The sequence below is a fragment of the Strix aluco genome, chromosome 25, assembly GCF_031877795.1.
Source record: "Strix aluco isolate bStrAlu1 chromosome 25, bStrAlu1.hap1, whole genome shotgun sequence".
NCBI classification, from domain to species: domain Eukaryota; kingdom Metazoa; phylum Chordata; class Aves; order Strigiformes; family Strigidae; genus Strix; species Strix aluco.
This window is the reverse complement of record NC_133955.1, coordinates 5,812,342-5,839,651: the sequence shown is the minus strand read 5'-3', so window position 1 is coordinate 5,839,651 and position 27,310 is coordinate 5,812,342. Positions and strand designations below refer to the sequence as shown.

The window sequence follows — 27,310 nt, the reverse complement described above, 5'->3', positions numbered from 1 at the left end:
CTCCGGGGAGCTCGGCCTGTCAGGGTGCATCACCAGGGCTGCGTCCGTCCCGCTGGCCACACAAACAGCATTAAAAACAGCTGGAGAAGGGCTAAGTAACCTCCTGGCACTACCACGAGCAAATGACGCGGTCGCTGCCCCTCCTGGGAACCTGGAGTGGCTACGGGACTGGGGAACCAGCTTAAAACCAACCCAGCAAGTACTTTTTCAAGCTGGAGGTGAAGCCTAAGCCCTTCCCCTGCTGCCATTCCTGCTGGTTTTTGCAAACACATACGTTCAACTACAGCCTGCCCTCCCAACTCAAGGCAGACACATCCTGGGAGGGCTGGGAGGACCCTCCCTCCCTGGAAAGGTGGACGCACAGGAAGATCACAGGCTGCTTAACTGGTAACAGGCCTTTACTTAGAAGATTTTTTTTTCCCCCGAAACGCAGTACAAATGAAAAAATAAACCTACGTTATCACAGAATGCGCTCAATTTAATTAAAGTCATTACGCGCAGGACACAAAAACAGGTCATCAATTTTGTGAGGCATGCCTTTTTTTAAATAGTGCAAACACACTGATGTTTAGCAAGCGCTCCCGCTCGTTACTGCAGGGACTGTGTGGGTGTATATCGAGACGTGGAGTTTTTCTAAACAAGAAAAATATATCTGAGAACAACGGGCTGCAGGGAAGGGTGCTGGGGAGATGGAGCAGGAAATCACTCTTTGCAGAACAGCAAGTCTTTATCTTTGTCAGAGGTACAACATGTTCCTGCCTTCTTCAAGTATCTCCTCAGAGCGATCCTCAGATGCTGTTATGTTTTCTAGGAGTTGGAGACTCTGAAGATAATCGCCGAGCTCAGCCGGCTGCACCTTCCTGAAGCACCTGCTCAGCGGGGCAGGCACGGGGCATCCCCACAGATGTGTGGGCAGCAAGTGCACATGACCAGGGTAAAAACAGCACAGAAAAACGGGGCTGCAACCACAACAGCTGCCTGTATTCCTCCGAGTAAGGTGCAGAGGGGCGCGGGGTGAGCCGAGGGGGTGCGGGGTGAGCCGAGGGGGTGTGTAACCCCACCTGTGGCAGCTGAGTGTGCTGCTGGGCAGACACTACCCTGTAGCCACAAGCAGGGTCTCGCCTGTTTTTCAAAGGAGCAAGGAAAATTCCAGACGCTGTAGACAGATAACCGCAGGAGGATTTCCAGAGCACTGAAGTGGCTGGCTGAAGGTCACCTGTGCTTCTGGAGCTGTTCCAAACGCACAGTTTATCATCCCCGTATCATCTGTAGGTCTCATTCTTGCCCTTGATAGAACAGCCTCACAGTATCTCCTTTTCAAGGATCCTGGTGCTGCTTCCCGACGCCCAGGCCTCGAGGAGTTTTGCTCAGCTTACAAAGCCAGAATGGAGACCAGTGCTCTGGGTCTTCCTTCAATCACTGGCACCTTCCGAAAGGGTCAGCCTTCACTGAAGGCCTCTAGTGAGAGCGTTTTGTTTTTTCTTCCAGGACCAGAAGACGAAGCTCAGCAGAGGCAGAGCGTGAGCAGGCAGAAGCAAGCTACCCCAACGGGTTTTGAGCCAGTTTCCACTCCACTTCCACTCCCGTTTGTCCAACACTCACTTTTTCTCTGCAAGGGCAGGTTCTCAGTAACAGATACAATCTATGCTGGACGCAGAAGGATGGAGCAGACCCTGGCAAGCTACATTATGGTTTCCACCACAGTCGTGCACCACAAGCAATAAGTAACACAGGCAGGAAGTTCATCGCAGTCTTTGTGGAAACACTCACTGTTCAGAAGAAATAAGCACTTTGGGGAGCTGCTCCAAAGGATCTTTGTAATTCATGCAGCGGCTCTGTTTAGGCTAAACTGGCTCGATAATACATCTCAGCAGAGGAGGGACGCTGAGATTTCTGAAGAGAGCTGAAGAAAAGGCTGATGTGCTGTGCATCAGTAAACCAGTCACTGAGTAACCGAGAAGAGGCACTTAAACTGGAAAGACTTTGGGGAGCAAATGCAAGGTGTGCACCTCTGGCTGCCACTACAGACAGTTTACATACAGGTGCAGTTTCACACTGCAGAGCACTACAATGTGCTGAATGGATTATACAGTTGTGAGCCTCATGGTTCCCAGACTGTATTTAAATACCCACCAAAGTAAAATCTGCTGCTTCTGGGGATAACTGGTGCCAAAACTTCTGGCTGAAAAGCAGAGGGATCTAGTCAATGAAACCTGACCAACAGGTACACTTGTGCTGGTGTGACTTCAGCAGGTTCCTGAGGAACCACAACCAATGTCACTGAAGAAAAAAAAAAAACCAAACAGTGAAACATATAAACCTTTCTAGTCTGGGCACTGAAAGACAGCTGCGCTCAGTGCTTCTCCTAACAGACGTGCAGCAACGACTGCTAAAGATTACTGAGGACCTCTTCTCTCATATTGCACTTCATAGTAAAACCACTGTAAGAGAAAAGAACTGTCATTCGCTACGAGACACCGATGACGAGAACCAGAGTTCACACTATTTCAGGTAAATGCTCAGCTCCTCCAAAACAGGGGTTTCTGAATTAGGACTCCACATTAACTGCCATGTCTGTAGGAAAGGAAAGTAATAGCACTGCCTGGCCAATCTCTCATCTGCGCTGCGACCTAAGTATTGTAGTCGAGTGCTTTGAGCTAGTTCTTCAACCCATACCTCAAGTCTGCACTTCCTTAAAAGTGTCAGAAGAACGGTTCTTGGCAAATTGCGTTCAGACTTAGATTTAAGTTAAAGCAGTATAACATTCTTCTGGCTTTCTCCTGCACTAAAACTCCCTCCCCCCCCGCCCCCCCCCAAGCCCAAGCCACAACTTGGGCAGTTACAGCTACACACAATGTGCTTGCGCTGCCATAGCTTATTCTGCTATAGGAAGGAAAATCAGCTGTTACATTGGGATATCTTATGTCCACTAACTATTTCAGTTAAAAAGAATTAAGAACTTGACAAACGCATCTTGTAAACACCGTGGTTATACTGAACAAGAAGACACAAAGATCGTCACACTGCAAGTCATCTTGCAGATTTGCTTTTTATCACAAACTGCCACACTGACAACGAGTTTCATTTAATAACAGAAGCTGCATTCAGATCGCTGTAGGATTGTGGTAGGGATATTCAACCCCATTACTGGAACTTAAACTTTCCTGACTACTTTTTTTTTTTGTCATCAACACAAATTACACGCTTTTCAGTGTGGCCAGATCTCAACAATTCAGTAGAACTGCTTTTAGCAAAACATTTAGTTCTTAGGTGCAATCGGGGTGAGGGGGAATTCACAGTATTCAGAAGTGCCACAAAGTGCCACAACGCACCCTGCTGAGCCCGAGACCCTTGAAAGAAACTACCTGAAAAGGGAAGAAACTACCTGGCAGGAACTCCCTTTGGTGATTCCAGGCAGTGACGCTGCTGATCTTAGCATGATTAAAGTGCATCACCAGCAACTTAACAGCCCTTTAGTTAAGGGAGCAATAAGTCAGCTTCTCCATGTGGATTGATTCCCATGGACTTACAGATAGTGCACTATCCTCCCGTTTTTAAAACACAACTGTAAATAACAGCCAACAACAATAGCCTAAATTACAGCCAACACAGAAATAATTGCAATACTATGCAAAAATATAAGGTGGATCTGCCTTTTGGCAGTGACAGGCAGCAACTGCATATAGCACCTATTCTGATATCTTTGCAGAAAAACAACAACTTTGACACCGCAGTTTGCTGGGACCTTCCACCACACGCCTGACCTGCTCGGGCTGGGCCAGCACAAGGAGTGTGGAAAACAAGGGGGAAACAGCCTAGAGAAGCACCAAGGTATGAGCACTCCCTTCTCTTTTTTTTTTTTTTCCCCCCCCTTCAGGTGTACTTCCTAGATTAGAGGGAATTACAGAGAAGATGACAAAACAGGGTTTATTCTACACGCTGTACTGAATTCAAATGCCTGTATAGCTGAAAGGTGAAGGCGCTGCCGCTGCGTGCTGCGGGCCCTCCAAACCCTGGAGGGCAGGAAGGCTGAGGAAGATCTGAGCACACTCTAGGAACTCGGAAAAGGGTTAAGACGTTTTCCAACTGCCAGTTCTAGCTGAGTTTTAACAGCCAGTATAGCAACCGTGCATAGCTCTGAAGGACAACATAAAAGCTGCAAACAGATTTGAAGCATTAAACCACAGGGAAAGAAAATCAGTGAAGAAAATGAAAAAAACTAACACCAAGCACAGCCCATAGACTAACCAGCTGCAACTGGTGTTTTACAGGACTTAATTTTTCCCCTCAAAGGCCCATATCCTGTCTTTAAAGCCACACTACACTCTAAAGTGAGCATCTTCTATCTAGGCTGGCCTCATGAGATGAGGCAGGTAGAAGTTGCAATGGTGCTGTAAGCACAGAGCTATGAGAACATCCCAAAACATGCACAGAGCTGTTATAATTTAATCCAGCTGGCACAGATACTGAGCTAAAGCTGGAGAGGCCTCAACAAAGCCATGCAAGATGACACAGTACTGAAATGGAAAAAAGAATCAACAGAAATGAAAAGATCCAATAACAAAGCGAAGTATAACACCCTATTCTTTTGCTGTTTGATATGTGACCTGAGATAGCTATGGATTAAAAGTTTGGAAGAACTTATTTCAAGTTTGGGAGCAAGAGGACCTTTACCTTATCTAACAAGCCTACATTAAACAAACAAAAAAAAAAAAAATCAGAAACCAGGTTATTTACTTCTCACCGTCCTCAGGAGAACTGATCCTTGGAGAAATGGCTTATCTAAATTGCAGAGTCCTCTGTCTATCCTTCCCTCCCACCCTCCTTCCCACCCCTGTATATATATATCTCTCTCTATATATATCTATCTCAGATGCAGACTCCCCCCTTAGAAGGCATTGCACAGGGTTTGACTTATTGGAGACCACCACTCCAACAGCCAAAATTATAACTCTTTCCAAAACTTCTTGTCTTCAAGGACCAGTTGTCAGAACAGTGAATCCTAGTGACACCACTGGGCTGAAAATAGAAGATTTAGACCATTTCAAAGCTGGGGCATTGATACCAACGTGCCAGTCACTCCCTGCTCCCTGTGGGCTTTAATTCGGATGGATATTGAAAATTTAATGCAGAAGATTCCTCCGTGTTCTTGGTCAGATTTGAATCTTGTTTCTCTTTGGTATTCACTGGCCGAGCTCTGAAGTTAGGGTGTGAGTGCAAGAAAACCTTTGTGCTATCTTTTGGTGGAGAAGGCCTGAACTGGCACAACTACCCCATAAAGATCCTGATCACCATCTCAATCTCCTTCCTGCACACTGGGCAAGGTGATCTCTTTTTCTTCAGCATTTTTGCACATTTGAAACAGGCCACAAGGTGAGCAGTCCTTCCATGGACAATATTCCCGTCCCGTGGTCTGTGATGGCATAAGAAGCAAGGATTCAGTAATTTTTTTATACTCTCTAAAGACTGTATTTCTTCCTCCTTTTTATGCTCAGTGAAATGCAACAGGGACTCCTTGCTTTCACATTCTCGTGCCAAATCCAAAGACTCAATAGAGCTGCAGGGATCTACACGGGATTTGTTTTCTACCACGTACAGGTCTTTGGGTTGGCCAACTGGAGCAGAAATAGTCCTCCGGCAGTCCGGGACATCTATCCCTTCATCATCATTTTTGTTTTGCATAGCATCAATGTTGGACAGAGAAAGAGAATGAGCCAGTTTGGGACAATCTGAGTACCAGTCTTTCCGTAAGGCCCAACAGCGGTAACAGTACCGTTTGCCTGGAGAGTTAAATTTCTTGCATTTGGTGCATTGCCAGCAGTCCTGAGGAATGATTGAGGCAGACAAAAACAGCAGCAAGTTAGCGTACTCTTGCGTACAACTTGTTTCCTCTACATAGGAAAAGCAGCAAAGAAACTTCATCAAAAAAGGACATTTATTACCGAGTATAAGCTTGCGAACGCGTGACTGCTGGTTTGCTTATCAGCACCTCAGAAAACCTAAAGAGAATTTGACTACCCCTGTGTATTTTAGAGATGCAGATCTCTTAAGCATTAAAATCTGTCCTTCCTTCCTCCCAGCCTTCAGCACTCTGGAAGAATACAATGTTCTCAAGCTGTGCTTGAATTTTTATTGAATTTTCAGTATCTCACTCTAAATTCAAGGGTAGAGCTCCTGGAATCAGTCAGGAATATATCTCCCTGACTCACTAATCACTGAGCATCTGTTGGATCTGCACAACTAATAGCAACTTACTTGATTACCCCACACAGCAAGGGCAAGAGCTGCCCAAGTTCAGAGCTATGATTCAGCTGTCCAATGCCAGGGACATCCTAATTTGTCAAGGATGCACAGTCTAGAAAATTATACTAAAAAATTTTGGTGTCATCAGCCGCAAAGAGTATCACGATACACTTTCAGTGACTTACAACAAAACCTGAAAAGGCAGCCTGCAGGCCTGGGAGACAAAAAGGACAGATGAAAGAACACAAATTTCGTGTCCCTCAATATCCATCATGAGGGAATTCAGAAGAGGAATGGGGTAGTGGGAAGGGGTGACAACCCAGTAATTACTGCTTATTCTCCTTCCACCTTGTTTTTTCATTTAAACAGGGAAAAGAGCTGTCGTCTGTCCTCAGAGGCACTGCAAGGGCAAAGACATGACACCAGCAGGCACGTAGGCTCTCCTCCTGACAAAGGCCATACAAGCATCTCTGAAGCGGATTTTCTTCTCATCCCAGAGACCACCACAAAACAAGTGACAGCTTCAGAGCTGGCCTGGACACCCAGGACTCAGTGGAACCCTGATCCTGATACAGAAATATCCACTAACAAGTGGGGTTTTTTTTTTTTTGAGTATGAACACTACAGTGATTACAAAGGGCCTACTTCAGATTTCCAAATCTCTGCCAAGGACTGTACTCCAGCTTTCCTTTCAGAGGACAATACTGAGTTAAAACATGCATGGATATTGTTAATACTAACTGCATATAGCATTAGACTGACCGTGCTGGAAACTGAGAGCCTAATCTTCATTCACTTCCTGGGTGTGTGAAGGGACAAGTTAAATCATGAGTAAAATGCCAGCGGCTGCCCATGCTGACACTACGTTACCCGGGCACAAAAGGGACGAACAATGTAGAAAGAAGGAGCCTGATCTCCTAGTCCAAAACCCTTCCTAGCTAAAAAACCTATATAAATTCTCTGACATTGCCATAAAAAGTGGCCGAAATCAGGAGAGTTCCAGGACTGCCCTGTGGCTGGGAGAGACACTCGGTGTCTTTGGGCTGGGTGGGTCAGAGCATTCAAGGGCTGCCAGTGCTCACTGCCCATCCAGTCTAGAATTTAACAGAGCCCTGTCCAAAACAAACCAGACCAGGTCAGGCCAACTTCTCTACACTTCTACACTCCTTCACGTAGGTTACAAAAAAAAGCTTTTTTGGCTTGATTTTTTCACCTTTTTTGGCCTCTGAAACCCTTACAAGAATCAGCTTCTCCTACCAGAACCAGTAGTAGCTGTAGGATGAGGTTTTCCAACTACAGCTAGGATGCAGCACGCTCCAAGGAAGGAACGCTGACCTGAAGGATGCCTACCTCAGACGCAGCTTCTGTATCTGTGTCGTCACTTAAGCATTGAGAATCCTCAAAGTCATGCACACATGCATCCTCTGTTACCTGAAAAGAGTGGAAATGTTGTTAGAGGGGCACAATAATCTCTGGTTTTGATGTGCTTGGCACTGTGCACCAAAACTAAAATGACTATATAATTGCCATGATAATTAAGTCATTTCTACAAGTGCATGAAGAGCCATTTTATGTACTGTATCTATTCCAGGACGGTGACAACTGTTGCTGGGCTGGTTTACAGTTGTATTTGCCTGTGGTCAACTCATACCTCCCTCTGATGCACACGAGAATCATACAAACATAAACACATACACACCTGAGTGGTCCTACTAATTTCCATGGCAGAAATCATGAACTCAATCCTTTTAACACACATTTGATTAATTACCCGTGACCAATCTCACCACCACCTTTGCTAGCAGACTCCAACCAGCCTATCGTACACTGAATGCTAACAACATAAACTGAGATTTTCCTCTTCAAGTTTTTCATTTATGAGTCTTACAGATATTGGGTAGAAATACAGTAAAGTTGCTGCTAGAGTTTTAATTAGTTTAAAATTAATTTTGTGCCTTGAAAATACATGCATTTAAACCAAAACCCAAGGAGACTGACTACACAGGAAAGCTACCACCCCACGTACGGAATGGTGACAGCCTTTTCTAAACAGTTTAGACTCTGGATGGTTACAGATCTAACTCCTCCAAAATCAGCACAGCACCATGAGCTCAATTAAAGCAGGCCAGTGGGTGGAACACATGCACTGCAGCTGTTCAAAGAGGTACCTTCTTGTCACCTTCTTTCACTTCTTCGCAGTCAACCACTTCTACCTTGACTGCAGCGCTGCTTTGATCCGATGGACATTCGTTGAGGAACCACAAGTCATCAGTAGTATCTGAAACAACAGCAGTGTCTATGTCCTGTTGGAAAAGAAAGAGGAGAGACCACTTAGAGCTCAGGTTAGCAGCAGCAGTACCAGCACCACGGCCCTCGCCAGAGCGAGCACCTCTCCCCTTTTCCTCACTAACAGCCTGGGCAGCTTTTCCAGTCACCCCTGGGAGAGAAAGGGGCAGCTCACTATTCTCACAAGACACCCCTTTTCTCAAGCAGCACTCTGCTCGTTCCCCTCGCCAGCCGGCCACCACGCTACAGCCAGCTGTGCCGCGTTAACAGCGCTCAACCCAGAAGAGGGGCAACTCCTGAAACACAACCAATGCTCTGGAGTGCCGAAGGACCTCCAGCGGCTGAACACAGCCTTCAGAGAGCACCTAGTTTATTTAAGAACACTGAAGGTAACCAACCACCTGATGTGAAAGGCTGGGACAGGAACACACAAGGGAGAGGCTGAAAATCCTGGAGTGGGAAGGGGAAAGAAAGAACAAGAATATTTTATTTACTTGGAACCCAAAAGAGGAGAGGAAGAGAATACAGTGCACCTATTTAAAATGTCTACACACCTGGTTAGTCTGAATATCTGTTGATCCATTACTTCTGGACTTGTAATTGCTTCTGAGGTTGCCTAAAAACCACCATGGAAGACCAGCTACATCCCATTCCTCAAACACTAGGTCCAGCTTAGGCTTCTTGCTTTTAGAGAGGTTTTCTATTAAGTCTTTGTCTGTAAGAGCCAAGTAGAATCTAAGTCATGCCACACCTACATTATTTAAGAGACTAGCAGAGAAAAATTTGGCCCCATCTGATTTTAGAAATCTTTCTTGCTCCTTCTTACAGGCAGTTACTGCTCAGAGCTTTGGGGTTTGTACGAGTGTGCTGGGATGTCAGATCTGCTGCACGTCGGTACTCATGGATCTACCCAAGGGAACCTGGCAAAACAGTCACTGCACAGCCATCGGAAGTCAGAGGAGCACCCCAGTGCCTCCGTAACAGTACACGTTCTCTTTAGCTTTACCTTAAGACTCAATACAGAAACACATACACTTCTTTCAGAGCTCTAACCAAGTCAACACTGAGTGGGTTTCCTGAGTGACTTTAGATGCAGAAAGAACTGGTTTGAATTTAGTTCAAATTTCCAGTGATGGGAGCTTCTGAATTCCCAAACCAGGCTCAAAATAGGAAGCAGGAAGGTAAGAATCCACGCTCCGTAACCCCAAGCTTCAGCATCCTTTTTAGCCCGTGCAGTTTAGTCTATGATCCTGAACTCAGCTTCTGAATTTCAAGATAACCTTGAATCTCTCTCTCTCTCTCTCTTCAGTGCCAAGAGTTTCAAAGGCACAGACAAGGACTGTTTCTACCTCTTTTGTACATGCAGCCAGGAAAACATCTACCACTCTCATTTGATCTGGAAATACCCACACTTGCAAAGAAGATTTGGTTTTACAAATTAGGTTCCTTGATATGAGAACAACGTGAGAATAGAAAGTAGAAAAACAGGAAAATTGCTTCTGTAACATCAGAAATCCATATGAGTGAACCTGCAAGAAATCCCCAGACATTAAAACAAAGGAAATGTCTAAATATGAAGGAGCTGTACTACACTTAAGCTGGCTAGAAAAAAAATTCCACTGTTATTCAGTTCCCTGATTGGTTTGCAGGTAATGACTGCAGACAGCTCAGGCTGTGTTCTATGTAATCAGAGGAGAGAGTCCCTTGGGAAGATAAATAGATACTAGTATAATTTCAGCATTTAAAATACCCTTCAGCAAGGTCTGTACGATTTCTCATGGCATTGTTTAGTGATAGATGTGCTTTTGGGGCTTAACCTGCCATTTTATTCAAAGTGTTTGTTTATTTATGAGACCAAATATCCAAGCTAGAAAACACGTCTATCATAAAATACCTTTGGCGAACATTTGCAGTTCTCTCAATCTTTAGCATAAACTGATGATTTTTAAAGATTATATTCCACAACAGGTTTTTATTAGTCTCCCAACATCCTCCTCCAGCATTTTGCTGATGCAGAGCTCAACGTGTCACACTGGAGAAGGAGCGGAAGAGCCTGGACACATTGTGATACTGCAGAAGGGCTGGCACTCACCTTCGTAATTCTCACATTTTTGCTCTGAGGTAGACAAAGCAGAAACATTGCCTTCACCCTCCATGACGCCCGTGTCAGAACCTTCTTGCTGGCTAAACTGCATGAAGGAAGGAAAAAAGAGATGTTAGTCCATCAGAGCTTATAGGGACAAGGGGATGTAGCACTTCCATTCCGAGTCACCAGCTGCAGTACAAGACCAAGAAGTTATGAAGAGAAATAAAAGTTTCTGAACAAAAACTACACACTATTAATAACCCTTTAGGAAGGCTAATGCATCTGTAATCAGCACAAAAAAATATTACTTGCAACCTAGGAAAAATCTTAAGATCGGCAGAAGTCCAAAAATTGCCATCTTTAACGCAGTAACTGTGATTTTTGTGACTCTCTGGCCCCTAATGTGAACAAACGCCTCCCACATCGGACCACCCTTATCCCAAAATATACCTGGAAACAAGTTTGAATGTACAAAGATTTTTCCTAGGTTTCAGATTCTGCCTGAAAGCTTCTGAAAACAATCCTACTAAACACAAAACTTGTTCACACGTTTTAGAAAGCTTAATTATTTGGCAATTCCTACTCAGAGAGGGGATGGGAGAGAGGGGGGAAAGACATAAAATACAGAGCACACTGGAGGAACTGAGGACTAGAAGTGCTACACCCCAGAGAAACGCGCTCAGAGACTGGTACTCTGTTTTGAGGAGAACAGAGAAGGGTCACTCTGTCCCTGCTCTGTGGACTCCAAGAACTTTTCAGGAAGGTGAGGACCTGGCAGCCAAGCAGCACAAAGTTCTGGCAGTCCACCATGCACAGGTACAGAGAAGGGGCACTCTGTACAACAAAAGAAACCACCAGGCAGTGGGTTTACCTTCAGCTGGTCTTGGCTTGGCTTATCGACGCTCTGTTCCTTTGCGAGATTCTGTGCAGCATCTAGATGGCAGGTAAAACAAAAGAAAAAACCTTCCCTGGTAATAACCATTCTCACAACACAGAGGGTCTTCAGCAAGCAACCAACGAGCCAGGCTTGGCAGACCTCTAACTAACCCTTTAGAGAAACAGAGCCCTTTCTTCCTTAGTGAGCTGGCCATTTCCTAGAGGCACGACTCCAGTATTCCCTAGGCTTTGCTAGGTGGGTATGGAGGCATTAGCCTGTGGAAAACAGAGTCTATGCCTCCTTGGAGATGAAGCTTGAAGAAACCTCACAGTATGTAAGAACCTTCTTCCCAATGTGAAAAATCGTTTGTTTTTTTTTTTTTCCTACAGGCTGTCCTGGCATCACAAGCTCTAGGTCCTTTACACAAGAAGTCTGCATGGAGGCAGAGCATGGGGACTCTCACTTGAAGACTGGATCAGATCCATGCCAAAGAAGGTGAACTGAGAAGAGTAAGATTTTTATAAATACCTGAGGACACCATCTCTTTCAGCTTAGGCTGAGACAGAAAAAACGCCTTCCTTAAAGGGTGTGGACATGAAGAACAATGACTAAAGAAGGGAAAATTCCATGAACAGCAAGCTCTTTCATGGGTAGCTGTGTACACCCATAGCACAATTTAATCCAGATGATTACACTGGCCCCAAGAGTTAATTAAAAGGCCAACCTAAATAGCAAGAACAATCAAATTAACAGAAATCTTTCTACATAATGGGAGAGCTGAACTTAGGAAGTCTACCCTTTAAACGGAATGAGTTGCTAGAGAACAAAAGATGCAAGGATGGCTCCTACTTGCTCCCCTTTCAATTTAGGGGAGAAATTCCCTGCGGAATGCCAGGCAGACATGAACAGTCCAATTCACACCATGAATCATGGCACTGATATGAAGACACTGAAAACTGCTGCTACAGGCAGAAAAGCAGACTACAAAGTGGTCCATAAAATGGACCAAAACACAGGATCACGAAATGACATGGCTCTATCCCACATTCTTTGCCCTCCATACGTTAGTTCAGCTTTCCCTTCTTCCCTCCCATCACCCTAAGGCTTCTGCAGCCACTGATTATTTAATACCTGAAGGAAAAGAGAAGCCAACTGGCTCATCCCTAATTGCTCTGGCTCTGCAGGGGCATTAGAAGAGGTGAAGACTTACCCTTTCTCACACTTTATAAATAATGAAAACTAGCCTTAAACATTGTGTGAAAAGACACTCCACTTAGCAGAAGGCTCCTTTTTTGAAGCCAACATATACTACACAAAACGTCCGAAAGCGAGGTATTCCTAAATACACCTCGTGTGAGTTACACTTGGAGTGAAGGCTGGCCAAGGACACCATCTGATAAAGAGCAGTATGTAAGAGCTTAGTCTTCATTATCAAGATGTACTGCAGTCACTTGTCTTTCTACAAGTGTGCTTAAAAGAAGTGGCCGAGATAATCTGCAAAATGATGTGCCGATAAGCACTGATTTGGCTAATTAATACAAGCAGCTATTACAAAACACGAAACACAAGGACCTCTTTAAGCCCTATGGCACTTCTACTGATTCCTATGCTGCGATGAAGGGCAAAAACAATACCTAGAGTCATCCTTCCTATGCATCTGTCAAAGGTCTGGTCTGCCAAGCTCGTTTCGTTTAGTAGTCACACGCATACACAAGCAGACACGGTGGTATAACTCAGTGATCATCTCCCTAAAGGAACAGCATTTCCTTTGGCAGGTTTAAAAATAGTTACACCATGACTGGACCATACACGCACACCCAGCCACACGCACAGAGCCACATGCACACACCAAACAGAAGGGGACAGGCCAGCAGAGGAGAGTGTTTCGCTGGGATCCTTTGCTCTCCACATACACTGCCTACAGGGAAGAGGCCAGGACATCACCAGCGAGGGAAACAGCACTCACACAGTTATTCTGTAGGTAATGTGTTTAGAGGAGAGTCCACTTAGGAAGATGCTTCTACATAAAAAGAGAAAGGGGACCTCAGAGGCACCAATACATGGCTCAAAGCAGAGGACTAAGCAGTTTAGGGCCATGTTTTCTCAGTTTCTAAACTTGCACAAGCTTTTATGTACGTGTGCAAAACCAGACTAAGCCCTTATGGAGAACTAAGTCCATATTATCTGCTTCGAGACCCCCAGGAAGTACGGCACAAGACTCCACAACTCTCCTGGTGCAGGTCCCTCATGATTTGCACACTTGTAGCTTCATCAGTCTTTTTTCACATTAAGATTGCCAGCTGTACAATGGAAACTGGCTGCAAGGAAGCCATCAACTGAGATGAATTTAAGAATAAATTTTAGTTTATGACTGAAGGACTTTTGATGTAGATAGATTTGATTTCTCTTATGAGCTGGGAAAGTAACAGTGACCTTTAAAGGTTCAAGTGTTCGATTAAAGTCCAGACATCTTTGGCTTGCAGAACTGGGCTGGGTTTCCAGCACTCATATTCAATCTCAAGACTATGAAACGAGGTGAAAGCAAGAAGTCACAGCATGCTATGAAACTGAGAAAAGGCTGAGAAATCAATAATGATTTGGATGGGATACTTCAGCCATGTTGATTTGTACATCCACAGTATTCAGCTCTGTCAACGTGCTTCCAGACAATGTGTCTGTTGCTCCAAGGTTTGGCCACTGGTCACAGGCAGCCACGTTACTCAAACAGCTAACTGATTTCCTATCACAGCTACTGATGGTGGACACACAGGAAAGACACATACTCAAAGAGATTGTCTTGTCAAAGCCTTCATTAGCAGTTTGTTCCAACTTCAGAAACATTTCTCTTTTCTGAATATCATTACTTACCCAAGTTACATCAACACTACATTGAATATACTTGCCCATACTGTGACAAACCTACCTGCCATTGCAGCAGAGGTCAGGTTCCGTTTCAACATGTCATAGACTGGGCTGTGGGAAAGAAGGTGACAGTTAATACTCACAAAACCAAACAGCATTACCCTTTTAAACCAGGGACAGAAATTCCTTTTTTGATCCAGAGAGACACTGGGAAACTGCAGTGGGGTTTTTCTGCCACTCCTAAATGCTTGCTACAGAGAAGTCTAGCTCAGAACTTAACTGAAGGATGCAGTTTTTCACTTAGGTATGAGAACAAGGGCCTGAGAAGATGCAGGGAAAAAAGGAGAAAAAGATGTCACCTCAAGCAGCTCACTGCCTGGACCATTCAGAATCGGCTTTTCAGAACAAAGGAGCTCAACTCAAACTTGTCAAATGCATTACCAATAAGGCACCGAGCAGGGCACTTGGTATTCACGGAGGTTTATGTGACAGTGAACAGAAACAGTGACACTGGGAGTCTCCTGTCAGCAACCACTGTAATACAACATACATTAAAGGTGACTTTTTCCTACCTTGGGTCTTTTACAGAGAAGCTCTCCAGCCCCAGCAGTTCTCCCAGCTGATCGCCTCCACAATAGACCATGTGTTGCTGTCGTTTGTCATATAGCTGCCTCACCATTATATACTGTCCTAGGTAATGCATGACCTGTGGACACATACCATACCATCAGCCATGTCTGCAGCTGAAACCAAACCACCAAAGACCCTGGAAATTTGCTTTAGCTTATACTTGCCTCCTGCTACCCCATACAGTGCAAGTCAAACAGTACCTGCTTTTTATGCACATCCGCAACTCGTCGGTGCCTCCCAACCAAGGGGGAGTTACGCTTTGCCATACTGCTGTAAGGTTTGTAACTATTAACCCTCGACAAGAAGGAAAACTGAGTTGAAGATGGACAACAGCAGTCACTCTGCTACCCCACATTAAAACGAACCATGACGTGGGGGATAGCACTTTTATCTGGGCAGTTTCTCTCAGTGAGGGCTGCAGATGGAGCCTGCTGCTGTTCATTTGGAGTAAAGAGGAGAAGGAAATAGGTGTGGAGGAGGCAGAAGGTGAGCACAGTTAAGAGAATAAGCCATTACTAAAGAATGACCACACTTACAGTGCTGTCCCTCAGGAAACAGTTTGCAAGATGCAAAAATAAGTGCATTAGTATCACAAAGAAGGGTGGGGAGGAAACATCCTCTGAGAGCTAGGGGACACTGCCAGCTACAGTGAGGAATCCACAATTACAAGAGGAGAAAGCAAAGCACATTAAGCACAACATAGGCAGGTTCCATCCCTCCACTGCCCACCAAAACGACCCTCCTGGATGACAGTGTCACCAAAAAGTTGCTATCAGTACTCCATTCACTGCAGAAAAACCTGACTTAACTGAGTTAAAATGTTAATCTATACAAGTAACTTGCATTTAATACTCAACTCTCCCCATTTAAACCATTCAATTTGTTTTTGCAAAAATTTTTAGAAGCTAAATAAGTTATTTAAATGCATAAGTGTTTAAAATAAGTCACAGGGCTCTGCAGGAATATTTGACACATTCATAATGAAAAACCACTGCATTTAATTTTTTGCAGACAGGATACTCTTGTAAATCACAGTCAGTGTCATTTTTTTAATCTTGTACACATATTGCATTTTAATCTTAAAATAAATGAATTCACAGGGTCTCTTAGGTTTAGCTGACAAGCCATTTCAAAGGAAATTTAAAAGAAAAATATCAACTGGAATCCAATTTTTAAGGCTTTCATGCACTAAGCAGAGAGCAAGACAACTGAACAGTACCTCCTACGCTCTCTCAGGAATGTGGCTATCCCATCTCTCCTTTCTCTAAAGAGGTTTCTGATTTTCCAGGATAAGTAATTTTCTTTAATATTTCACACTCATATTCCAATTCCTCCAGGAGCTCTCAAGACAATTTATGATCAATCAAATCACGGGTAAAGTATCCCTTTTGTGCAGATAGGGCTACAAAGTACAGAAAAAGTAATAGCCAGTCCCATCCCTTCCCCACAAAGAGCCACCTCCCAGACAACCAGGGACAGGCACAATTTCAGTGCCTAGAAACTGAACCCACCTCCTTCAGCGTGAAGGTTTCACCTTGGGCGCCCGCAACCTGCAGAATCTTCAGAAGCGGCGGTTTGGGTCGCAGCTGAAACACAAAGCACAGGGTTTTGTTTGAATGCACGCCCGCCGATCCCAGCTAACAAACCCAAGTTGCCCAAGTCAACCTGTGCAAGACTGCACACCAAGCACAGAGCTGACAACCCTGGTTGGAGTGGGAGTTCAGAGGTCGTGGGGAAACACCGCTTGCCTCAGGCTAACCTGCTGAGGGCTGGTATTCTTTTTTACAAGTAATCTGCATGGACAAATGTTTAAAAAGAAGTTAGAAGGATGGAAATCAGCACAGTCATTCTGACTCAAATGCCAGACAAAAAAACCCAAGAATTTGGGCAGTCAGCTCTAAAGGCTTTAATCACTCACACATTAACTTTGATGTCATTCATCCGCTGAGGGAAGATTGGAAACTCAGTCCCAGGCAGCAACGGACCAGAAGTACTGAGTCATGTATTCAGGAGCAGTGATGGTGCAAATGGCCACTTCAAGAGCAGCACGCCTGAATCTTCTCAATTAGTGCAGTGAACAAATCAGGCCTGCTCTGTACAGACCTTAGGGAGCATCTATTTATCAGGATCCATGAATAGGCACATAATAATAAGATGGCATTAAACACAAGGTGTAGTTAACTAACACTAAGGATCAGAACCTGTATTTTCTGTGGATCTCCGTCATCAACGAAAATCTTTATTATATAAAATATAAAGCACCCTGGGAATGATGCAATTGCTCCACAACCCCTTTAGGTTTCACCCACACACCCAAGGAGCTTCGAGTAGCAGATGAGATAGATGATGCCGTATAAAACAGCACCAAGTTTTAAATAGCTACTTCCCCCCTATGCTGCTACTTCATCTATTCCACGAGATTTTTAACAATTCCTAGGAGAGTGCCACCACATGATCTGATGCCTTGTGTTCCCTAAAAATGTCAGCAAGCCCTCACTCTTCTCTGAAAGCTCCACAATTGTGTACAGTATTGTAATGCACGTTTCCCACACTGAATCTCTTCCTCTGTTCTTGTCTATCAGATGTCAACACAGCGAGGTATTTCAGTCTGTCACAGGACAGAAAGTCCAGTCCTCAGCACACGATGTGCTCTGCTGTTTCCTCTGCACTTTGACAAGGTTTATCCTCTCAAGGCATGTAATCTGCACTAGCTAGTAAAGGCCTTCACCTACCAATGTTAGGTGGGTTCACCTGTGTCTCACACCCACCCCTCCTTTCTGCCTATATAAAAGCAATTGCAATCTCCATTGCCCTTCTCAAGAAGCAGAGCCTGGTTGCAGTCCTACAACATCTCCCCAAGAGACAGCTTGAGCTGCAGCACTGTTTTCCTGCACAAGGTAAGGAGAGCAGGTTTTGGTTGCTTGCCATGAATGTAGTTTGTCACTCAGCTACCAGACAGCATCTTGGTATTTGTTCCACTGTTTTCTAATATTGCAAAAAACCCACCTCTGAATGTGCCCGGTCTGCCTGTTTTCTCATTATTATGTTTGTTAAAAGCATTTTCAAGCTCAAACAGAACAGCTCGTGTCCAGCCCCGAGTCTCTTTCTCAAAACCAGCTTTTTCACTATGAAAAAGCTTAGCACAACTGAAATAAGTGCTTGTATCAGCACATGGTTTTTAATAAGATGAAATTATGTGTTTACATTCATTCATTTCTCTAATGACCACTCTCAAATGGATTTTGAAGTAACTTCTTATACAGCTCTCTCTGATTAAAGAAGTAACCTAGTCAGCGTGATTATTTTAAAATAGGCCCCTAGCTACCACAGTACAGCCAAAATGGAAGTGTTTATTCCACACTGCCTAGGACACTGAGTGTTGACAATATTTTGCTACTAATATCAGAGCCTATTTACTTATTTTTTTTATGCAGAGTGAATCAAATAAATAAGCATATACATCAGTTCTGTACAGAACTTGGCTACATTTCAAAGCTTCTAAATTAAGCCTCAAACAGGAGGCTCGCTCAGCTTCCCCTCCTGCCCCGTCCCCTCATATTGTGGAGATGCTTTTTACAATGGATTGGCTCTGAAGGCTGGATGCCTGTCTTAGAGAAACCTTTCTGACTTTTTTAGACTAGATTTCTACTGTTATTGTTTGCAAATGTCTCTTCTGTGACTGGCTGTCAACATGGTATTGAGCCATACTCAAACCACACACACGCCACGCTGGCCTTGGCTGGCAGCTACAACTACCTTTTGTTCCAGGGACATTCTAGAAATAGTTGATAAGGGGAGAACCACACGTTCAATACTTACGTAAATTGACTCCGAAAAAGGCACGGGGATGCATTACTGACTAGACAAAGTTCAGCATACAAGCTTACAAAGCTTTGATACAACTGTCAGAGTCCAGCACCAGGAGGAATGCTGGATGTGGAAAACTTCTAGTGCAGGTCCAGTACAAAAATTTATATTATACAGTTTCTTGTGTGGCCAGTTTTAACTGCTTTTTCCCCTCCTCCCCCTTAAAATGTTGATAAACCATTGATCTGATAGTGAAAGCTAACACAACTCAGGATAAAAGCCCTACTCCATTAGGCTAAATTCTTCTTAAATGTACTCGGAGAGCTTTGATTTGATGGAAGAAATCACTCCTTTAGCGAGGAAAAAGCAGAGAAGGTAAGTGGGAGAGATAATTACCTGGTTAACTTGTCTGAGTGCGGTTCTGCAGGCGTTCTCAGCTGCTGGATGCTGGGCAGAGCTTGAAGATGTCATTGTGGCAGTGATTAGCTGTTTACAGCACAAACCTATAAATGAGAAGGTTTATGTACCAGTTAAGCTGAGAAACCTGATCTTGAGTTTAACCACTTCCACTTCTTAGAAGCTTCAGGAAACCAGCGTTTAAAATTAGCCCTGCACGCATATCTTAACTGACTGCTGTACAATGCTAATGTCACCTGCTCTGTCCAAACGGGTCTGCTTTGTCCTCCCCAAGCTGCATCCACATGCCCAGTGCCTGACAAACAGCCGTGTGAGAACTGGGGCAGACCTGCTGTGGCACTGAGGATGCTTTGGCTCTGCCCATCTCTAAAGTGGCACAACATGGTGAGGAACTTGGGGACCTGCCAGCTCAAGGGAACCGCCAGTCTCCATCAGGCCACTGGCAAACTCTTAACATGGTGAAATCCTTGAGTCAGAGGTGGGGAAATAGAAGCTGAGTCACGATCAACCACAATGGAAATCTTCACAAGACCACAACCCCCTGACTGCCCAAAAGGAAGAGTAGTCAGTGCTGATGGCAATGATTAACACATTCCCCACCTTATCCAAGAGCTGAAAACCTGCCAGAGCTGCTGCAGCCTTCATCCCAAATGACTAGATGCAGGCTCTAAATTAACAGTTTTAACAGCATTATGGGGTAAGCAGGTGAAATGATCCTTTCCTGGAAAGGAACAAAAGGGGAAGTCCTGCAGCTATTTGAATTTGTCAAGCCCTATCAGTTTCAGTATCCACCCAAAGAGCACAGCTTCATATGCAGAATAACCCGTAATGACTCATGTTCACAGCACAATTCAGTTTAATCTGCCCCACACAACAGGTTTGAAAACTTCTTTATATTTAAAGACAAAGGACGGTGTAAATTATCACGCCACTGGAAAAAAAGTAATTTGAACCTGCTGGAGAAGGAACTTAAGTCCTGACCTTAGTCTCAGCTCTAAAGTTCACACCAATATACCTGTAAAATCGTTGTGTGTGTCCCTGGACCTTGTTACAATAAAATCCCCATTTCAGGGTGACTCTGGCTGCATTTCTGTAGGCAATACTGAAACAAGCCCAGCAACTGCCATTTTTGTAAACTTAAGGCTAGAACATGAGATGAAGTAAAAAGACTGGCTCCTGAATTTCCCTACACAGAGTCAACTCTGGGAAAGTTTTTACTGGAATCTGGAAGTGTCAACTTTAACCCATGCAGTAGTTTAAATTCTATTTGAAAAATGTGAAGCTAAAAACCTTTCAAAGCAGTATCTAAATTCTTTCACAGAATTTTCCAGATATAGTACATGAATTTGTTACTACTACATCAGTTATAAGGAATGTGAGTCAGTATGATTAGCCAGTATGATTATATTAAAAAGTGAACACTAGCAAAATAACCAGACTTATCCCTGAGGAATGTAACCAAACATTTCAGATGTAGACAAAACAGGCTGAACATCTATCTAGCAGGCAGTGCAGAAACCTCAGTAATGGCAAAAATCTGAGCTTTAGCACCAATTCAGGTTACTGACCACTGGTAACCATTCAACCCCTGTCCCTCCCCTGCCCCATCTAATAAAAGGGACTTAAAATTATTTTGTTAGAGGCTTCTGATAGTGCCTTACTTCAGAGAAATGTAATGCTGTAAGAACTATCAGGAATAAAATCATTCCCAAAGATCAAAAATATCTCTAAATATTTAGGAAGGCTTGCTTAAGGCATACAAAATGTTCAAGTTTGGTAAATGACATTGATAGTGACCAGATCTAGGCAGTAACTCAAAATAAGTGACTTATAACAGCTAAACCCAGTTCCACGTTATCAGAGTCTTAAAATTTAACTCAGGTTTCTACTTGATAATGCCAAGCACATTGCAACACGATCTGCCCACAGGATCCTTTACACTTCACAAGCAGAGCTGTACTTTGTACCAGCTGCACACAAACTTACCACCCTTGAACTTCACTGCTAAAGGAGTATCAGCAGGATGGGCCAGCTGCCACCTCGGTTTCCCAGAGAGTCCCTTTGCTCCTGCCAAGAAGAGTCTGGGGCTCCTTGTGCCCAAAAGCAGCTCCAGCAGCCCTAGGGGTGCTCAGTGAAGCCTCCCCAGGAGCTCTGCCACGCCTGGCTGGGCTCCCAGCCCTGCTGATGCTCTGAGTTGCTCTTTCAAAAACCGCTCCTGCCTCCAACTCATTTAGTCCGGAGAGGGAGTCACTAAGTACATCAGCTTGTGATAAGAGCTTGAGCTGATGTGAAAAACAGTCACAAAGGGAGAAAGCAGTGGATTTCCTCTCCACCCTGCATTCCTGGAAAGGGATTCTGCTAGCCCTGGGTTAAGAGAATCAACTAAAGGTCACTTCAACTGTTTCAGTTCTGGGTTTATTAGAGAAAGGCAGGCAAGTTAGTGCCTTGCCTCCCGTCTTTAGAGATAAAGCGCACTTCTAGTAAATTTGATTCTTAGTAATCCCAACTTCCTTTAATTATAAGTTAATCTTGGGATTTCTGAATGCTACCTTCACAAGCATGCAAGCTCTAAAACATGTCCAGGCTGCAGATACCCACAAGATTTATGGAGGCAGCCACCAGTCACTGTCCTGCCAAGACAGAAAAATCTCACTTATGTTACCACCCTGTGTACAGAGGCTGGCCAGAAACCCAAACGGTGGAAATTCCTGGAGAACCGAGAAGCTTCTTGCTCAGTGTGAGCCCTATTCAACTTTCCCCTGCAACTATTTTCCCACCTATTTTATGCCAACTATTTTACCTCGCAACCCTGAAGTGTCTAAACTAATTTGCAGCCAACCAAACAAAGAACCAGCAAAGTTCCTGCTGTTCCCCTCTATACCTCTGGAGCTGTATATATAAGAAAATGACACTGGACCAGAGTAATGACTCGGAGGAAGCCATGAATCACAAGAGAGTCATGAACTAACCATTTTTTTCCACTTGAACACTTTATATGGTCATGCACACTACAGGAACAAGTCATCTGCGTGTTTTGTGAGTAAAAGTTCCTTTTCTTAAGAAATTAAACCCCCCCTAGACCACAGCTTTTGATGCTTGCAAAAGGAAAGGCTTGAGACAAAAGATCTTAATGGATCCAGAAGAGAGTGCAAGCATACAGTGCACCGACTTTTGACAGCAGTGTCTGAAAAGCTGAAGCTAAACTTCCAAGTCAAGTTTACTTTTTGTTGTAAAGTCTCCTTTTAAGGAAAGAATACAGTTTCTAACTCCTATGCAAAGCAAAAACACAGCAGGGAGTGTAAACTAGACCTTGTTCGGTGTATCTGTGAGTGCAGCGGCTCACTTCAACGGTGGGTTAAGGTCTGACGTTTGAGTCTTGTCCTCAGCATCACCCTTTCTCATGCTTTCAACTAAAGCGAAATTTCTACTGACCACAAACTTGCAGTATCATGTAGAGAGCAGCCCTGGAAGGGAGGCTTTAAACAAGCACTAATCTGACAAATGATTTAGAACTCCTTAGATTTGTCCCTACCTGTGTAAGTCCCTGTGAATTTTCATGCCTGCAAGTCCTTCTGCCCTCCTATCTCACCTGGCCTGGGACAGCACCACCATGCTCCTCCCTGTAAACCACACCTCACTACATCCTTAGCTCCATCGACGCTGCCACAGGGCTTCTACCTTTCTCTGGGCCGTACATTTCACCTGATCCCATCGCTGTTCCCAACAAGTCCGTACACGTCCTTCGAGAGCTGCGCAATTCCAGCCAAGGCAACATCAAAGCTGCTCTTCCACTGCCACCTCCCAAGCGCTGCCTCCTCACGATTTTACTCCAGGAGACCTTGCAAGTGTTGGCTGGTTATTTGGGGGCTTCTGGCTGGGAAGTGGCAGCAGGAGAGAAAACTGAGCTGTGAATTACATGATTTAACACATTTCACACTTTATAGACTGCTTGACTTCAATTTTTGCTGTCCTGTGCTCAGTTAAGTGCTCTAATTCATTGCTTTGATATTGACTTGGCATTCAATCAGGAAAAATATCCTCTGCTAGGAAAAGTATCCAGAGAAAAGCACAATTTCACTACGGAGAAGTCCTTTAATGCATTACTTATGGCAGCAAAAGGCAGGGCTACTATTTTTAACATTTAGCTGAAACACTGATTTTAAAGAGTTCCTTTTTGGCAGCTGCTCCGGAGTAAAATCCAGATCTTCTAATACAACAAACATTCGAATTCTGAAGTTCACCTGGTATGAGTTTTGTCGCTAACACAATGCATCTGCCCCAAGCTGTGTGCTGCTCCCCACAGGCCTGCCAGTAACACACCAAAATTAGCCAACCTGAGAAAAACGTTAGCAGTTAACAAATACAAACGTTATGCAACACTTTTGATTGCAAAACATGTTAAATAGGAGGAAGAACAAAACCGATTGTTTCAATTAAAAAAGGCACACTGGCAAATCTCCCTAAATCAGCTGTTGCTGACAGGATTTGATGTCTGCAACCGGGCAGCACTTCCACCCCACTGCACACCCCCTTGCTTCTATTTACCTCTGTTTCAACAGACTAAATTGGGCTTTTCTTGGGGTCAGTTTTACCAACAGCAGATACTTCTTTAAGGGAATATCAAATCAGTATCACTATTTTAACACATTCAACCACGGAGCAAGAAGTCGTTAGATCATGAAAACAAGCTTCTTCACCAGATAAGGGCTGTGAAACACCCTGACCATGCTGACTGTTCCTGTCTCTTCAGTGTTGAGCCAAGTACTTTAGAATTTACGAGTCAGACTGAAGCTAATAATCACCTATTTTTTCACAGCGGCAAAAAATGAAAAAAGCTCTTATTTTAATCACAGCAGGACTAGCTGCGTGAAGTTTCACTTACGAGTCTGCGGATTGGTGAACATCTAGGTGCTTTTGCACAGCTGCTAAATAGACGACATTCACTCAAAGCCCTATTATTACACATCTGTTTGTCACACAAGGTCCACAGTGCACTTCTGAAGAAGCAGGCACTTGGGATGAGAGGTTTAACCCTTTTCAATCAGGATATTTTGCACGCAGTCTCCTAGCAATAGGTGTAACGCAGGGCGGTGCTTGGCCCCTGACCTACCTGGCAGAAACAGTGGACACCGCCCTGCTTGGAGCAGGGCCACCTACCCAGTAACCTGGAGCTGCTGGAGAGCGTTAAATGAACAGATCCCAGAGCAGAAACAAATCCAAGTTCTTAGAACAGCACCGGGTTCATATTTCAGTGGCCCTTTCAATCTCACTTGTTACATCTTCTCTTAAAGTTCATCATTTGCATCTATTAAACTCTGCTTCTGTCAAATTTAAGTCTTAGGTAGTTTTAAGTTTGTTTCAGCTCTTTCTAACCTCAGTGAGCATCACAGACTGAAATTCTGCGCTACCCCAGACAGCACGTGTCAAAACTGATCAGCCTAGAAACTAGGGATCATCTTTTAAAGTCCATCTGTTTAAAAAGTGTGAAACATTCATTACACAGCTGATCTTTAAGTTACTAATCCCTCCCTGAAAATACTTCCTTGTTGTTAATATTGTACTCTGCAGAGCAGCTACTTCCAACCGTTAAACTGCACAGCCTCGGGCACTGTTTCGCCTGGAAAAGCACGGCACCGTTTAAGGTTAAAATCATGGTGTAAAAGATGACACACAGCAACAAACAGTCCCAGTCAGCTCTCTGCTGTAGTCAGGCCCCTTCCACATTTCTCTGAAACTTTAAATGCTGCCAAAGTTATCAGTGCTGCAGAAAACTATCAGGTATGCAGAAGACTAGAAAGTAAAAAAGCATGCTCTGGGATGCAATAATGCCAAAACACTTGTTGCATCTCCTTTTATTACTGGAACAGATGGTACAAGCATCAGCTAACTGCAGACCATAAGCCGTCAGACAACAGTAGGATCCCCTTCAAAGTGTTCAGCAGGAAATATAATTAGAGTAACAGGTAAAATTTGGAAGCGTGTTTTTGAACGGCAGCGGCAGGGCTCTCGGAGTGTAACCTCACAGAGCCCTTGCTGTGATTCCAGCACAACTCAGGGTGCACAGCACCGCTGTAGTCAGCAGGATGATGCTACTGAAACACGATTTCTTCAGTCAAACGGGAAAGTTTGGATCTTGGTTTTGACGCTTTTTTTTTTTTTTTCTGCCCATGAAGATCATTTTCAAGCAGAAATGCTTTCAATGTAAGACACAGTAACGCCCCTCCGCCTGTAAATGCCCACGCACAACCCCTCGGGGTCAGAAGCCAAGAGCGAAGCTCCCGCTGCCCCAGGCCCCTTCCCACAGCACCGCGGCGGTGAGGAGGTGGAGGGGGGGGCGGCAGCCTTCTGCCGGGCCCCCCCCGGGACCTCCGGATCCGCCCCGCACCTCGCTCTTGGCTCCTCAGCCGCCTTCACCCCGGCCCCCGCCGCCCTCCCCGCTTCCCCCGGCCCGGCCCGCTCGGTACCGGAGCGCTGCGCCCCCGCGCCCCGGCCTCCCGCGGCGGGCTCACCCTAGAGCTGCTCCATGGGCCCCAGGTCACCCTGCAGCCCGGGGTGAGGGGGGGGGAGGCCGGGGGACGAGCCCCCTACGCCCCCCGAGAGCTCCTCTCCACCATCTTAGCGGGGCTCCGGGCCGCCACTTCCCCTCGCAGGCAACATGGCTGCGGCCCCGCGCCATAGAGCGGCCCCCGGAAGCTGCCCCTAGAGAGGACGCGGAGCCCCGCGCGGGGAGCGCGCCCGCCCCCTGGCGGTGGAGGACCGAGCGGTCAGACCCCGTCTGCCGCCTCCCCCCAGCACCGTGCAGCCCCCCCCCCCCTTTCCCCGGAACCGCTCCACGAGGTACCGAGCTGCGCCCCGCTCCTCCGGGCCCGCACCCCCCCTCCCGTGCCTCCCTCCGCCCGGCTGTGCCCCCCCGCGGCCCGGGGCGAGACCCCCCGTGGTCCCCCCGCAGCACGGTGCGAGCGCCGCCATTGCGCGCGCGGTGATAAGGGCGGCCCGGGGAATGACTTCGCAGAGCCCGGATAGCTCAGTCGGTAGAGCATCAGACTTTTAATCTGAGGGTCCAGGGTTCAAGTCCCTGTTCGGGCGATCATTTTTTTTTTTTTCTCTTTCTACTTTTGTGTTTCTTAAAATCCTCCTACAGACGCGGCAGGAACGGCTCTTCCCACCGGGGGAATCCCGGCTGCGCCCCCGAGCAACCCTAGCAGGGAAATAAAATAGCAAAAAAAAAACACCCCTATAGAGAATTGGACGGAAAAGGAAAAAAAAAACACCATCGCCCGAACAGGGACTTGAACCCTGGACCCTCAGATTAAAAGTCTGATGCTCTACCGACTGAGCTATCCGGGCTCCGACAGCGCTGCCTGCCCTGCCTGCACATCACGCTAACCCGCGCGCCGCGGGGCTGCCTGTCCCCTCCTGCGAGCCCCCTGTTTCCTGTCCCCCCCGCGGGCACTCGCCAGCCACCTGGCTAATGCCACGGCTACCGCACGGCTGCGGACACGGATCAACCAGCGCGGGCTGAGCCTGCGCCTTGTTCGTAGCGCGGGGGGGCTGCGGGCAGGGGGTGCCCTGCAGAGGAGGGGCCCCCTGCGCGGGTCTGGGGGGTCCACCCGCCCCGTCCCCTCGGGGTGCAGCTGGGAGGGGCAGCGCTGGAGAAACCCCGGGTGTTTCCAAAGGGGTTAGGTGAAGTGGGAAGAGAAGAAATCCAGGGAATAATCCATCCCGGGAGGGATGCTGGGGGGTGTTTCATGAGTGGGATTTCCCCAGGCGACCCCCAGCCCCGCTCCGGCTCACCCCACCCCGGGGGTGACGATTCCTACCAGAGGGTGGGTGCAGCCCGTCGGGGTTTGCAGGCGACGTGCTGCTGCTCGGGGCCACTTTTCCATCAGGGCCTGATGGGAGATGGGGCCTGGGGGTGCCCAACCGCACCGGGGAACCCCCGAATCCCCCCTTTCCCCCCTGCACAGCCCTGGGGAATCCTGCAACACCCTCCGTCCTCCCCTCTCCTGGGGATCTTCGGGGAGGCTGGGATAACTCTGCCACCGCTAAACCCAAACCACAGGCCGTGACCCGCAGCCCTCCCAGCGTGGCTCGCGGCTCTC

The 27,310-nt window shown here is 45.9% G+C and overlaps 1 protein-coding gene and 2 non-coding genes across 5 annotated transcripts; 1 reads left to right on the top strand and 2 right to left on the bottom strand.

Moving 5' to 3' along the window:
* Positions 1-380: 380 nt before the first annotated feature.
* MDM4 (MDM4 regulator of p53) lies at positions 381-25,876 on the bottom strand. 3 transcript variants are annotated; one of them, XM_074850527.1, is made up of 11 exons: positions 25,718-25,876; positions 19,188-19,294; positions 16,496-16,570; positions 14,927-15,060; positions 14,416-14,465; positions 11,487-11,548; positions 10,622-10,718; positions 9,084-9,244; positions 8,412-8,546; positions 7,594-7,674; positions 381-5,823 (listed from the first exon to the last, which is right to left on the bottom strand). In XM_074850527.1, the coding sequence occupies exons 2-11, from the start codon at positions 19,260-19,262 to the stop codon at positions 5,269-5,271; spliced, it is 1,425 nt and encodes a 474-aa protein (XP_074706628.1). In that variant the 5' UTR covers positions 19,263-19,294; positions 25,718-25,876; the 3' UTR covers positions 381-5,268. The 3 variants fall into 3 exon arrangements, with proteins under 3 accessions (XP_074706628.1, XP_074706629.1, XP_074706630.1); XM_074850528.1 differs by lacking the exon at positions 25,718-25,876 and adding an exon at positions 21,195-21,589; XM_074850529.1 differs by lacking the exon at positions 25,718-25,876 and adding an exon at positions 19,445-19,548.
* Positions 25,877-26,221: 345 nt separating this feature from the next.
* Positions 26,222-26,294, top strand: TRNAK-UUU (transfer RNA lysine (anticodon UUU)). The gene has a single exon. It is a non-coding gene; the product is annotated as a tRNA-Lys (tRNA).
* Positions 26,295-26,482: 188 nt separating this feature from the next.
* On the bottom strand, positions 26,483-26,555 carry TRNAK-UUU (transfer RNA lysine (anticodon UUU)). The gene has a single exon. It is a non-coding gene; the product is annotated as a tRNA-Lys (tRNA).
* Positions 26,556-27,310: the final 755 nt, after the last annotated feature.